Genomic DNA, 15,485 nt, shown 5'->3' on the forward strand with positions numbered 1-15,485 from the left:
TGATTTAATACTATAGAAATATTAATCTTACGCTCGGTGCGTCAATTTCAATAAAAGCTTTTTTTCCTTTGCACAAATTCAACCAGTGTCGTTTATTAGTAAGACATTGTCTCACATTTTAAACCATAAACAACCCCACAGATCCCACGCTTCAAAATCGAAACCAAAAATGATCGGACCGCGACCTCGTGACGTCTTTTCTAAACGAAACCAAAACCGCGTTTCGTCACAGCGTCCGCGTGATATAAGCATCTGTATCGGGCTATGTGGGTCAAAGAAATTGAGATTCTCCTACTGCCGCATCGCAGACGGACACACAGACATACACACATTTTCCATTTCATAACGGTGAAACCCAACGGCGCGCTCACAGAATCTTAATGACCCCTTGCGAAAACGAGCGGTGTGTGCAGTTTTTTGGCCGTACGTAGTGGTGCGTCGTACCGTTAGCTACGTCGGATCCGCAATGTCACGATCGTCACAATTAAAACGAGACATCTCCACTACCATGCAATTGTTGTGGCGGTGAGGTGAAAAATCCGTCGACCTTGGACGACGTCGGCTTGACGTCACGAAGAGCGGTGATCGCGATCGGAGTCAGATTTTAAAGACTAAATGATTTTTTTTGTTAAATAAAATGTAATTAATACATAAAAAAAATACTATATTACTTCTGATTATATTTACAAGTATCTATAATAAATATAAAATTATCTTTTTTTATTTATATTGTATATAAATATCACAAAAATAAGACTAAGATTGTTATATTTTATGCCCAATAAAATTACGAGATTTAAATCATTGTATTTAAGGAAACTGCATTAATATTTTTTCTATGATTACTGATAAGCGATGTTGTAATAATATTTTAAGCACATTAATTAAAATTCTACACAACGAAAAAATGCGCATAAATATAATTATCACACTAAATAAAAATAGCAAGGTGTTGCAATATTGTATTTTTATCTAAAATATGCGAATATATGCAGTCGAGTATAATTAAAAATAAATACTATTTATTTACTCAAAGGTCAACAAAATTTTAATTATTCAACACAATCCTTCAAAAATTAGTATGTTATCTTTATTAATCAAATTACAAAGCGTTTTTATTAGACTTGAGGCAATTATTCTCAGAAGCAACATAATTTTGGTGTAATTGGAATGTGTTATTCATATGCATGTGATCACGAATCGATATTTTATGGTCGACCTTAATCTAAATACCTCTGATGTAAATCATAGAAGATTATTATGTACGTACAAGACATTTATCCTGAATTTAGGGTACAAGTTTTAGAATGACAGAAGCGTTTCTAATCATACGTAAAATAAACGTGTCTTTTGAAAAAATATTTACAATTCGTGATGCACGAGATCATGATCTGATGTTGTTCATCTGATTCATGACTATTCAAAAAGCGACCTTCAATATTAACACGTGAAAATCTGTATGTCAACTGTGATGATTTAGATATCATACAAAAAAAATATATTTAATAGTAAAAAATAAAAAATAAATACTTTCAACTAAAAATATATGTTTATATATAAAACATGCAATGAAATGTAAGATTTAATTTCATTTACATTCTAAGCTTTTATTTTTATTTTTTAGTTTGTGATGATTTAAGAAATGCTAATACATATCTAACTGGTTCATTATAATAATTTATACTCATGTATTTATATTATTTTTTTAAATATGGTTGCTTCTAAAAATATTTATATATTATGTAAATATCATAATAAAATAACCAGTTTATTTTTTAATAAGAATTAATTAAATGTAAATATTAAGAACCTCTAATTTATTTAATTTGATGAAGCTGTGTATTTCATGATAAAATAAAAATATTTTTTCGACCTCTTTCTCATCAGTGCATATTGCGTATCTATGCGGATGTTTAATAAACGGTATCCATTGACAGTTTCAAAGCTCTAGAATAAGATATTAAATTCATTAAAAAAGCTTCCATTTATTTGTAAATTCATATTACATTAAGATATTAAGCTACAATAATTACTAATTTATTTTTGAAGCGAAAATAATTTTAAGTTGCGACCAAAACTGACCCAAAAACTAGTTGATTTTTCTAAGAAAAAGTCACAGTACTTGCATAAAAACCAACGATCATTGCTTATCTCTGCCGAATAGGTACCATATGACGAAAAATTACGACGTTATACATTTTAATAAGATATCTAATAAACAATAACAAAAAGTCCGCCCCGAATTATCAAGATTAGTAAGAGGCTCGAGGACTGGAAGTAGCGTTGGACTTTGCCCTTAGGTTATATAAGGTAGAAGATTGCCGTACTGACATTGACACTTTGGTCAAAATTTGACACGAATTGTGAATTTGCATCAATGAGTGTTCAGCCGAACTCGTACATAGTAAAGTAGTAAAGCCACGCCGCTTCCCTCTTCAACCTTCTGACATAGTTACCCGAATACGAATATTTTAATACGACTTTGAAACGCATGCATAATGTTCCACACTAGACAAATCGCTTGTCAATGATTTCAATACCAATTGCAAATTAACAAAATTTAATATTATAAAAGTATTAAAACACTAATACGAAAAATTAGTAAATTAAATTAAAGCAATTACACGTTAAGAAACACTGTTTTTTCTGTAATTGATTATAAATGAAATAACAATAATAATAAATAAATAACAACGAAAAGAATTATGGAAAAATACGTAAAATTAACTCGCTCAAAGGTGTTAACTAGCAAATAAACAAATGTATTTAAATTAACTAACTACTCAAAGGGTATTTTTATAGCGCATAAAAATTCGAGTTTGCTGCAGTAGCACGATCCCGCAACCTCTGAATTACCAGTCTTTAATACGCTATCTATAACTAACATTTCGGTTCCAACTTGGAATAATAAGAGTTTAGCCTAACCCGCACTAAGCAGAGCTACGCCGAATCGACCGAGACGGCTTTTTTCGACCGAATGTTTTGGTATAAAGTAAAAATAGCGTTCAACGATTTAAGTGCTACTAAAGTATGCCGTACATTTTACTTATAAATATATATTTAAAATTAAATTTAATAAGTTTTGATATGAAATATTTGAGGATTTCTAATATATATGTTTTAATTTTAGGGTAAATAATTAATAATATTTTTTTAACTCACCGACAGATCCCCAATCCGGATGTGCTCTATTATTAAACCACCCGTCATATCTCTGCTTTTCAGTATGACTATGAAGTGTTCCTGAAAAAATATAACAAATATATAAATAAAATATAACAACATAACTTTCTTAGACTCACATTGAATCATAAAAATTAACATACATATTTTAATAATATTAGAGGTGCAAAAATAAAATGCTTGAAATATTTAAAATATAAATTGACTGCATAATCAATATTAATCGATCAATTTCAGTCATACTTAACATTCTTAATAAATTTAGAATATTTTATTTAATTTATTCAATATGCATATGAGAAATACTTTGTCATATATCGATACTCCAAATTACTGTCCACAACATTGAAACGTTACGCAACAGCCGATCTAACTATTTTATTTTATATTTTTTGCAGCCAATGCATAAACCAACAGTTTGCGTAACTCCATTTTTGGCAAACCGGACCTCCGACAAAAGTATATCGCTACTGTCTGATTTTTTTATTATTAATTCATACGCCTTTATAAACTTTTATGAGTCATTTAACGAGACTCCGAACCGATAAAAAGAAATTGGATAGCAGATTTTTTTATATTGTGAAAGTCTACATTGATATGGGTATTATGATATGTATAGATATTCCTATACAACGTTAATTTGGCAACTTATAAAATAAGCTAATCTATAAGAAACATATTTTTAATAATGAATTTATATCTAAATCAATATCAAACTGATTTATTTTGCCTAATATTTATGTATTCATAAAAGTTGTTAATATGTTCAACTTAAAAGCTTTATTACTGTATTTTTAGAAAGTTCCAACTAGTTTTCAAATATTTTTAATTGTCGTCATTAAAATTAGTTCATGTTTATAAACATATTCATGGTATGTTCTGTACGTCCCACTTTATATAACATCATATAATATATCATATATGTTTATTATTGAACAGTAATTCACTATTATTCAGAACACCTGTCTGATAGGTGTGACAGGTGTTTAGAAATTCTTGAATCGATTGCATAACACTGATTTAATCTCACAAAGAAGCAAATCGACGGTTTAACTAAAGCTTAGTCATAGTTCATATACATACACAGGTCATTATTAATAAAATTGCAAAAAAAGTTCTGGTTCAATAAACTTAAATGCAGTGTTAGCTCAAAGTTATTATATAGTAAGTTTGAATATTTTCATAAGGCATGCTACATTTATTTTAGGTGTGTTTTATATATATAAAAAAAACTAGAATATCAATCCTACAACATTCATCTGAGTGTTTCATAACTAGAAAATTGCACATCGCAATACCTCTCCTCACCGTTTATGGCAATAGCTAATCTCGATCGCTTCGAATGTGCAATAATATTTAGATTCAAATACAAAGCCGACCTGACCTACTAATCACGCGAATTTATTAGATCGTGTCAGAAAAACCAATGTGCAGTTTTGCCAAAGTGATTCAGCAGAAGAAAAATCATTTGACGGTCGAAAACAGATTATGAAACGCTCTATTTTATGGCAGTGTTATAAATATAATTAAGCTAAAATAAATCTTAGAGGATCAATAGTTACAAGCTCAATAAAATATTTCTTCTGTCATACTTTTATTTTTAAAAGTTTATATATAATAAAGTCGAGTATGCGAAGCCCGCAGGATGTTGAAGCTACTGTTTGCTAATGGGCCGGTAGGTAAGGGCTTATGCTTGACCATTAGGAGCAGATGGGAAAATCTGGGCTTTCAATAGTTCATTATCTCAACGAGCGTGAAGAGACTGACCGATTAATATGATTATGCTCTTCTTCACTACGTATATGTATATATTATTTATCTCCCCTAAAATGATTCCGTATAAAAGAAGCGAATACTCCCTATTTTCTCTTATAAGTCATCCTTCGACTCCAACATAGATAATGATGCTGGGAGAACATCAATTCTAATCGTGACCAGGAACCTGACCGCAGTCGTCGATCGTGACGGCTTAGATGTAGCAATTCGTTAGCACACAACAAAATATGCAAAGCCTGATGTTAGAGCTACAAGTTGCCAAAGGGCCGGTGGATAAGGGCCCATGCTCAACCATAAAGCGGGTGGAAACATCAGGAATACCTTTATGTAAACCAATATTTTATAACATATAATACATCAATTCTTTATGAGCTGAAATAGCTCATTGTTCGATAATTTTTAATACCTAATTAATTAATCATCACGATATTAATCCATGAGATTAGGATAATATAGGTAAACCTTATCTGTAATGATCGATTGGAATAAAAAAATGTTGTTAAAAAAACAACTATAAAACGCTTGTTGCTGAGCAAATGTTGGTTACTGAGCGAGTGACATTCGAATAAGCTATTATATGTATATAACATTAATAATCGGAATATTGCTTTTTATATGAATAGTTATATATTATTATCGCAAAAAATATTTTTGACGAGTGAAATTTTTTAAAATTTAAATTGAAAAAAGCCAAAATGACATCCTAGCAAATATTGCACAGTTTATTGACTTTTATCTTTGGATATTTTTCAATTTTAAAAATCATGTTTATTTTATTTTAGTCAAAAGAAAACACAAGTAAATTAGTATATTTATTGGTAAAGCTCCCTCTCGCCAAAAAATATGTTTTAGCTTACAAATTCAATTATATAATTAATATTTTTGTAAACATATATGGGTTTATTTAAATGTCACTCGCTCAGCATGCAACATTTGCTCAGCAACAAGCGCTTAATAGTAGTTTTTAAATGAAAATAAATAAAACGACGTCCAAATTTTATAATAGGGAAGTATTTGTAAAACAAGTTAGTGACTAATACTTTCAAGACCTGGATTAGAATCACATATGAACCCTAGTATTTTTTTTTTTTATTTTTTATTTTTTTTAAAAATCGATAATCAGAGATCAGGTTTTTAGATATTCTAAATCTCACGTATGAATATCAAGATAAACGTCATTAGTTACATCTATTGATCGTAAGCTATAATATTAGTTCATATATATTAAAATATGTCACTGATTTACGTATGCTATCTCACAACTTACTTGTTTTTTTTTACCACAAAAAATTTTGATATTTATTACATATTGTTATATATACATATATACATAGGTATATGGATTTAAGCAAAGGTCAAGTCACTCGCTCAGCAACAAACTTTTGTGTATCAACAAACGCGAAATAGTTATTTTTCGACTGAAGACTAGAATGTCTTATTTATGCTTTCAAACCATCTTAATTAACATATCGTTGTGAAAGAATTTTATTTCTAGAGCATAATCAAGTTATATTTCGTACTTAACGGTCAGTCAAAAACTGATAATATCGATCAATATCCGAGTCGCAGCTAGCTCGTGAAGATAACGATTTATTTTATGGCATGGCTATAAAGTTAATATATAAAAATGTAAGTTAACAAGACTTATATTGGAAAAATTGTACCTTCTTTGAAAGAGTTTACGATAAACTTTGATCCTGGAAGCTATGAAGAGTCGCCGAATTTTTCGAAAACTTTAGACCTTCCTCGAAACCTTTACATCCACAAGAATCATAAAGAAATCAATTGAGCTCCGTCGAAATTTTCCAATTTATAACACCATATATGCTATTTTACCTCCTCAGACCTGAAATTTAATTTTTCGTAGAAAAAATATCAAAGGAGCATGAAAAATATTTTTTTTGCTATTTTTAAATAATATGGTGTACACTATGTAGAAAAGGTCCCGGTGAAAATTAATCGAAAATAGCTTCAAAAACAAGCAATAAAGATATTGTACATTTCAATGTTTAAAAACCAAACGTTTAGAAACATACAGAAAATAACATTATTTAATATTGCATGAAGATAAACTTTAGAAACAATATGATACCGTTAATTTTCAAACATATCCCAGATACAGTTTCATCATAATAAACGGTTCTAAAATGCAAATTATACAATAACTGTCGACTGGAATTATTCGGACGTTAAATCATATAAAGTGTTGTGCAAGTGGCAGTAAGTCAATTATGCAATTAATTTAATTGCACATGATGCAATCTCACCTTTCTCAAATCTAAACGATAATATTTAACAATCTGATTGATCTTATCAATCCATATTGTTTAAAAAAAATATGATGAATAGTATCGTTCAGACGTGTGAAAATTACTGTATTTCTTTTATTACCTTTCAGTAAACACATAAATCATATTATGTAAATCAAACATCTGGAATTTAAATCATATTTTAGTATAAATTCGTACTAACCGTCTAGTAAATTATTTCGCGCGTAACGAAACCGCGCCCATTGGATTAATTTATATTTTTTTCGTAATTGAAGGTCTTTTTTAAATCCTATGATTGCCATTGACCTCGATTTAATGCTCTAAATAACTCAAAAAAATATTAGTATAATTTGATACTAGTATTTTATTAATCACGAATTCATGCGTAGCCTGAGTGCGTAGGTATTTTTGTGACACGCAATAGTACACTGTCAATGAATCATAAATTGGAAGCCTTAGAATCGAAAACGTACGTGTTTGCCTTTGGCGAAATGTTATTAGACATTGAATAGTATTTACCTTTTGGAGTCCTTTGTCCATACATATTGGACGTCTGTTTTTTTACTGGCAGTTCCAGTGTCCATAACGTCTGGACATTTTTTATCAAGTAATTTAAAATTTATCTTAAAGTTAATAATATTACAAATAAAATAAATGAGAAAACAAAACAAATAAAACATATTTTGAATATTTCATTTATTATATAAATATATCTATATAATGTAACAAAAGAATAAATTAATAAAACAATTATTATAGACCGCTTGTCGGTCTCTCACTGTCGTGAAGTAACACAGCTAGTGGGTGTACAAATACCGGACCCTCAACTTTACGTTATTTTTATTTAATTGTATAAATCTAGTTTTAATATTTATTTGTTAAGATTATATATTTAAAGCACTGTGAAGCTGTGCGCTATATTCTTAAGTAAAAATGTCCTAAAAAGGTACACGTCACTGCATACCTTTATAATTATTTACTTGTTGGTATAGTTTTAAAACATTGAAATATAGTGATTGCTCAAGTAATTTCTTATTACCAAATTTTAAGTTCACCACTACTGTTAAATATTTTCACGTTCGCGTTCGATATATATGCGGTTCATCCAAACACGTTTTCGACCGTTCCCACGTTACTGTGTGAATTTACGTATTATATAAACAACTTCTTAACATTATTTAAAGACATATGCAAAATTACATTCACATATAAGATAAAAATATACTTTATATAAAGCCTTGTCTAACTTGCGGCCCGCCAATTTAATTCTGCGGCCCGCGAACCAATTCATGTTTTTAAAGATTTTTTTTTTAAAAAGAAGCTAAAAAGAGGTCACCTGAGACATTTTTGTTTATTTATCCAAGCATGGGATATACAAACAAAAATCACTTTTATTATTTTTAGCTTCCACGAGCATCCGTATACGTACAAAAATATTTGTTTTAGCTAAATAATTGTTGGGCCGCAAAACGTTCGCAAAATAAAAAATGCTCCGCGAACTAAAAAAGGTTCAAACATTAAAATATCTTTAGGTCAAATTCGCACGGGCGTCAGAATCTAAATATTAAGCTATTATTTAATTAAAACCGATTAAAAATATTTCCAAACATATGGACCAAATAAAAAAGCTTTTCCAAAAAAATTACGCTAATAAGTCATAAACATCGGCAGGTCAATTACAAAAGTATTTTCACAATGAAGGGATTGCGATCACGTTTATTTATATATTTTTATAAATATATGCCATTAACCGCTTTCTGGTCATGCTCGAGTTAACTCGGAAATTGGTATCTTGTGAAATCTCATCTTAAAAATCAGCAAATTTTTCAAGAATATTATCATACCCTTTTTTGTTAAAAATTAAATTTGAACGAATGTTTTTAATTGTTTTGTAACGGATGTTTTTATACCGCTGCATAGAAATGGATAGGTCCGTGCCAGAGATTTTTGAGTCATTTTTAAAAAAATATTGTAACCAGGATTCGTAATCCGAGAAATACATGCGCAATTGTGTTTTCTGCCCGGAATGCAGTACAATAGCGTTGCAAACGTAAAGGGGCGCCATTGGTTAAAAAAATGTCCGGTTATACTCTGTGCCAATGTTAGCACCTTGATTAATTGGTCGTTCAAGAAAAAGTGCGCAGTACCTAAAATTACTCTGATGAAAAGTCATAGATATAAATACGGGTACGAACCAGCCAACACTTTCTATGACGCTTTGGCTTAGAACATCAAGATTTCAAAGCTTTAAAAATATTTCCAGCTTGGACAAATCCAACACAACAGAAGCCACTGCTTCTCTCTTCGCATCACCTGCTCCAGATAGAAGTTCGGAATTTATAGCTTAACCCGATTTGGAGACAACTGGATTCATTGGACGAAGACTTGGACAAACTGTACGTAAACGATCTTAATTGTTAAACAATAAATTGTAACTAACAAAAATAAACACACTTGATATGAAAGTCAGTACAAACAAAATTATAAATAGAAGATTTTTTTTCTGGGAGCATAATCACATTACTTGATGCAATTATTCATCTTTACCTGAGTCGCAGCTAGCTTGCAGAGATAACAAATTATTATATGGCATGTCTTTCAAGTGTATAAATAAACTTGAACGCTGGAGTTTAAAAACCTCTTTAAAACCTTCCACGATAAACTTTGAACCTGGAAGTTGAGAAGAACCGAGTTTCCTTAAAGATTCTGACTCTCCTCGAAACATATACAGCTACAGGATTCGCAAGTCTATAACACTAACTTAGTATATCCAAAGATTTGTTTCAAGAGTCAATACCTCGAATCAGCGTGTCTGGTTTTCATTCGCACACATGTCCTTTGAAAGAATAGACGTAGATTATAATAAATCACGATCGCGTGGTGACCTTCCCTAGGGCGTGTCGGGTGTCGAACCCGCGTCGGCCTTGCCAGCAAAAGGAACTCGTTTTGCAAATTGCAACTGACGAACTGCGGGGTCACGTTTGACCCCAAGGCGGTGAGTAATCTCAGTCAAAGATGCCAACGACGCTCGTTATACGGATAATGACCAAGTGACTGTCATGTCACCACGCGTCCTATAACGCGATGACACGACTGTCATTATTTTCGTTTTCTACAACGACTTATTGGGCAGCTGATCAATCCATGGCACGAACAAATTTATTAAACTAAAGATAAAATGCGAAAGCAGTCAAAAATAAAAATAATATGGTCAATACGAATCAGGATAAGGCTGAGATGCTTTTTAGTGGATTTTTTTCTGTATTATATAACATATATAAAAAAATCTGTGATAAAAACCCACAATTAATACAATTTTAAGTGCCATTAAAAACTTGAAAAATATATCTAAATAAAATAAATATTACATTGATGAAACACCTTAGTGAAAATTGTAATTTTAAATTAATGAAAATAAGTCCTTCAATTCCTAATATACACAAATAAAATAAATACTTTATAAGCATTATCTGCATTTGTACAAAAGTATAAAAAAAGATGAAAAGAGCAAGGTTTCACATTGAATACGAAAAAGGTAAATGACCATAAGCATGCTTGTATCTACATAAATAGTTTTATACAAATTACACTTAATTATTGTTATTCCTATATATGTAATTTCACGTCGTTCTTTAAATTTAAAAATGTAAAAAGAACAAACCTCCCATGTCGAAAACCATAAAATTTATACTTTATACAAAAGTGTCCCTCTCCTTAATAATAATGAATATCAATAAATCTTTCCGAAGTGCAAGTTGAATAAATAAATAAATAATTAACGTGCTTACACTATACTTTGTATACATTTCACGTTGTGAACTTTTGGAACGAGTGACTCTGTGTAAACTCGATTATCAACGCGATCGGAGATACTTGAACATCTTTATATTATTATTAATTAATAATTAAATATAAAATATTATCCCCTGTGTTTTTTTAATTCAATACATACACAACAAACTGCAATGTTAACACACAAATCTAATTAATTTTAATTATTACATACAAAACGCATGCAGAGATTAATTAAACATATCCTGTAATTTATATCCCGCCAATTACCCATTGTTGCCGATGCGCCCAATTAACGCGTTTCGATTACAATGGCACATCCCTAGCGTTTTTTATGTCACATCCCTACGACCGGCTTCTTGCCCACTCGTCACTCGAAAGCGAGTGACATTTTCTTCCTGACATTTTCGACAGCAAAATGGCATCGCAATGAGCCCGTTCTCTACTGAACCCTTTCTCACGAGATTGTCAACGCTTATCGCGTCGCAATTTGTTCAATAATTGGCCGCCATTTAAATTGTTAGGACCCGTCTTATTTATTTTATTCGGTACAAATTAAATAATTAACGGCCGTCTGATACGTTCTTACTGTAAAATAAGACAGATTTACATTAAAGTACTGATACAAAATTTAAATAAAATTACATGGACAACAATTTTGTACTTTTATCAGAATGTTTTTTCCACAAGGTTCAATTTTATTAAATATTGTTGCGACGAAATTAGTCGCGGTAGAGTGCATTTTAACATCGTATAACGCGTGTTCATCACTTAAATGATTGGTCAGTCGTCGTGAGGGATGTACCGAACGTGTAAGAACACAGGGAAGTATTGGTTTGTTGTCATAAAGAATATTATACAATTACCGTTTTGCCTTATTTTTTAAAATATAAAAATATTTTTAATTTTCCGTTGAAACATGACAGGCGTAAGCCCAATCCGTTAGATGTGCATCAACTGAATAAGTCAATCAAACATAACGAATACATACAAGAAGGTTTAAAACCATCAGACTATATAATAAATTATTATGTGTATTATAATTTACAATCAATAAACGTGGCTCGAACCTGTGCTCTCTGGGCTACCAGTTTATATCTTACGGAATACGCTATTTCAACATTCCAATCGATAGTAAGATTCGTCTTAGATTCACTGTGAGCTTTTAATTCTGAAAATTATTATGAAAGAAGTTATTATTATTTTTAATAAATATGTTTTTTTATATTTAGATAATTTATACTCAGAAAGTATCATGCAAATTGATACTTCGCCAGGATCACTTACAATCGTTGTAAAGAAATTAAATGCAGAAGATAAGATAAAATATCAGCAAAATAAGAGTCAGTGCACCATAACATCGTTTAACACGTTACTTAACGTTATGTTAACACATTAATTGCTGCACTGTAATTAGTCAGTAGCCGCGGGGGATGTACCGCCATATGTAAGTATTTAGGTAAGTAGTTTTTTATTTTATTAAAAATATTATCTTATCGATTAATAAAATAAAACTTATTTTACGGACACTGATAAAAAGTCTAGTTCTTAATTTACTATGGGATTTTAAATCCAAAACTCTGACGTTTATGACGGAAGTATTATAGTTGAGCCATTCATTCATAGCGATCTTGATAAAAAAAAAACTGTCACTTAGATTTTATGAGAAACATTTTTTTTCTCGTCGACTTAAACAAACGATATTGCGTATCCGTGTGGACAGATAATTAAAATAAAATAAAAGCATTTGCATAAAAACCGGGACAGTACTTATACAAAGGCAAAGTTCGTTGTCAAAAGTGAAGGAATGCGATACAAACAGGCACCAAGCAACCCTAGAATATACATTCCATAGAATGACGACCTTGTCAATTCTTATTGACTTAAAATATAGCGTTAAATTGATGTACAATCATAAGTCAACTTAAGAAATGTATATATAACAAAGAGTTTGATTCGGCTCCGCATCATTACATTGGTAGAAAGGCCAAGGACTGTAAGAAACCTTGGACTTCCCCAATTATATCGAGTATATGAGTCAGAACACTGCCGTTTTTAATCACTTTTTAAACACTAAAACAGAGTTACACTAAATCAACTGAGGCAAGCCTTGTCAACGTTTCGATCCGGTCTAGCTAAGCGAATCTCAATAGTTTTACCCAATCTTTAATATTATTTAATATAATTTTCAAGCAAATGAACTAAAAAAGTGGATTCAGAAACCGCAGATTACGCATTTTACAGAAGATACGACATCGTATATATATGTGTATGTAACAAAGAGTCTGGTTCCGCCCTGAATCATTGACATTGGGCAAAGAATCAAGGACTGGAAGGTACGTTGTACCTATCTATTAGTCAGAACATGTGCTGAACCACTTTTATCTAATGTTTTATCTAGAGCTACCTTTCGCTTTCGAATTGAATAACAAATGATAAACTCATGGTAATCATAACTACTGCGAATTAACTAAGACGGCTTTTATAAGACAAAAAAAGGAGTTGCTTTCTTTTGACCGTCTGATCTTTTATATAACATTGTAAGCAGTCACCTGAAAAAGACGCAGTACTATTGCTAGAATATAGGCTTACAAATACATATATTTTTTATTTAATAAAGTTGTGTGGCCACATTTTGAACTGTTATGATTTAAAAATAGTTTATATGAGTGTAAAACGCGATATTATGTGCGCAAAGCACGACATTACTAGGTTTTTACGCGTAACAACCATTAAATGTATTTATAAATATAATCTATGTTATCTAAAAAAGATAATAAGATTATATATTTTTTCTAGAAAAATAATATACAATAATATTTAAGTATTTAGTTAAAGAGCTGAAGACTATAAATAAAAAATAAAACACCTACTTAAAATATAATTAAAGCACTGTACTTTTATGAAATATATTACATTTATATATATTTTCATATATACATTTTTGAAGTACCGAATATTTCACTTTCCTATTTATAATTTTAACTAAATATTTGTTTCAATTATTAAACTTTATTTAATTTGACACACGTAGCTGACATTTATTAACACATATATTTATCAAATGGCTGCTATATATTAAAAGTCAGGTATATATCTAGATCTTACTGAATCGTCTCCATAGCGTAAATTAAAAAAATATAGCTGTCTCAAGCGACCGAGATGGGCATGAGTTAAGCTCTGAACTGACTCGTCACTAAATTAAAATGCGTTATCGCAATTTTAAGATTAAATTAATATCCCGAGCTGGATATCTTACTTTTGTTCTATTTATAAAACTTAAGCCCTGTCTTTTACCGTGGCTTCTGACCAACCAGGATTTTGGTAATGGTCTTTTAAATTATTTTGGGTTTATCTTCGATGGTTCAAAGCGATTCTTTTTACAATTACCTAATTAATTTAAAGTTGTTTTTATAATGTATTAGAACTATGAACGTATTAAAATTTATTTTAAGAGTTTTGATTTATTTTAACGCTTCTTAAAATTATTATTAAATTTAGTAAAACGAAATACAAGAATAAATCTCTGAAGCACTTTCTTTTATGTTTACATGGAATTTCAGATATTAATATTGATCAAATTCACACATATGAACTAAGCTCTAATTTAATTAAAGATAAACTTTGTATATTCTATTATACTATTACTATAATTTATTGAAGCAAAACTATTGAAATTAATTAAAAAGGATACATTATGGAAAACAGCTAATGCGTTTCATATTTATGGCAAAACCGTATTTATAAATAAAAAAATATATATTATAAACAAAGTGGTTTTATAGCATTAAATATTCAATTGAAAGTTACGCTCGATGAGGTTTTGTGGGTAAAAAGTATAATAAAATGAATTATTAAAAGTGCCCGGATGCCCGAAATTGGACCCTTGTCATGTCAGAAAATTCGAGGCCAAAACAGGTCTTTCTCATGCCTTGTAAAAGCACATTGCCTTTTGATTTTTCCCATGCCTACAAAGGAGTATAATTTCGAACGGATGTCCTTTGCGTAAAGTGATTCGTAAATATAACATTTTACGATGCATAAGCAACATTAATATTGTAATTGAATTCAAGAAATTCATACGCTTCACTTAAAAAGGAAGCAAGGGCCGAATTAAATATACAGAGGGAATTTTTGATTATCAATAATATTATAAGTAAGTAAAATATAAATTATTCTAACACAGCTGTATAAGATTAAAATATTATTTTTATAATTATAATCGAAACCAAACCTTTTTTGTATGTATTATACATATATGAACAAACAAGACAATGAATAAAATAAACTTTGCCTGATAACTAAATTTATTATGCGTACTTTGCAACTTAAGCTGATAAAAGCTTTCTCACGATGGTGTCGAATTTTAGCAAAGAAATTTAAAAAAAAATCTTAGACGGCTTAAACGCTTTTTATAACTTGCCGAATTGACCTTTTTATGATTAAACAGCATTAGTTATTAAA

At 30.1% G+C, this 15,485-nt stretch overlaps 1 protein-coding gene across 2 annotated transcripts in view; it reads right to left on the reverse strand.

Moving 5' to 3' along the window:
• Duox (dual oxidase) overlaps positions 1 to 15,485 on the reverse strand; it is an 86,641-nt gene that overhangs the window by 45,001 nt on the left and 26,155 nt on the right. For both annotated transcript variants that reach the window (XM_088191576.1, XM_088191575.1), the window contains exon 3: positions 3,163 to 3,243. In XM_088191576.1, coding sequence (XP_088047702.1) covers positions 3,163 to 3,243 — 81 coding nt within the window. The remainder of the gene's footprint in view (positions 1 to 3,162; positions 3,244 to 15,485) is intronic.

The sequence above is a fragment of the Plectrocnemia conspersa genome, unplaced genomic scaffold (assembly GCF_051122295.1).
Source record: "Plectrocnemia conspersa isolate PC_06_02 unplaced genomic scaffold, ASM5112229v1 ptg000009l, whole genome shotgun sequence".
NCBI lineage: Eukaryota > Metazoa > Arthropoda > Insecta > Trichoptera > Polycentropodidae > Plectrocnemia > Plectrocnemia conspersa.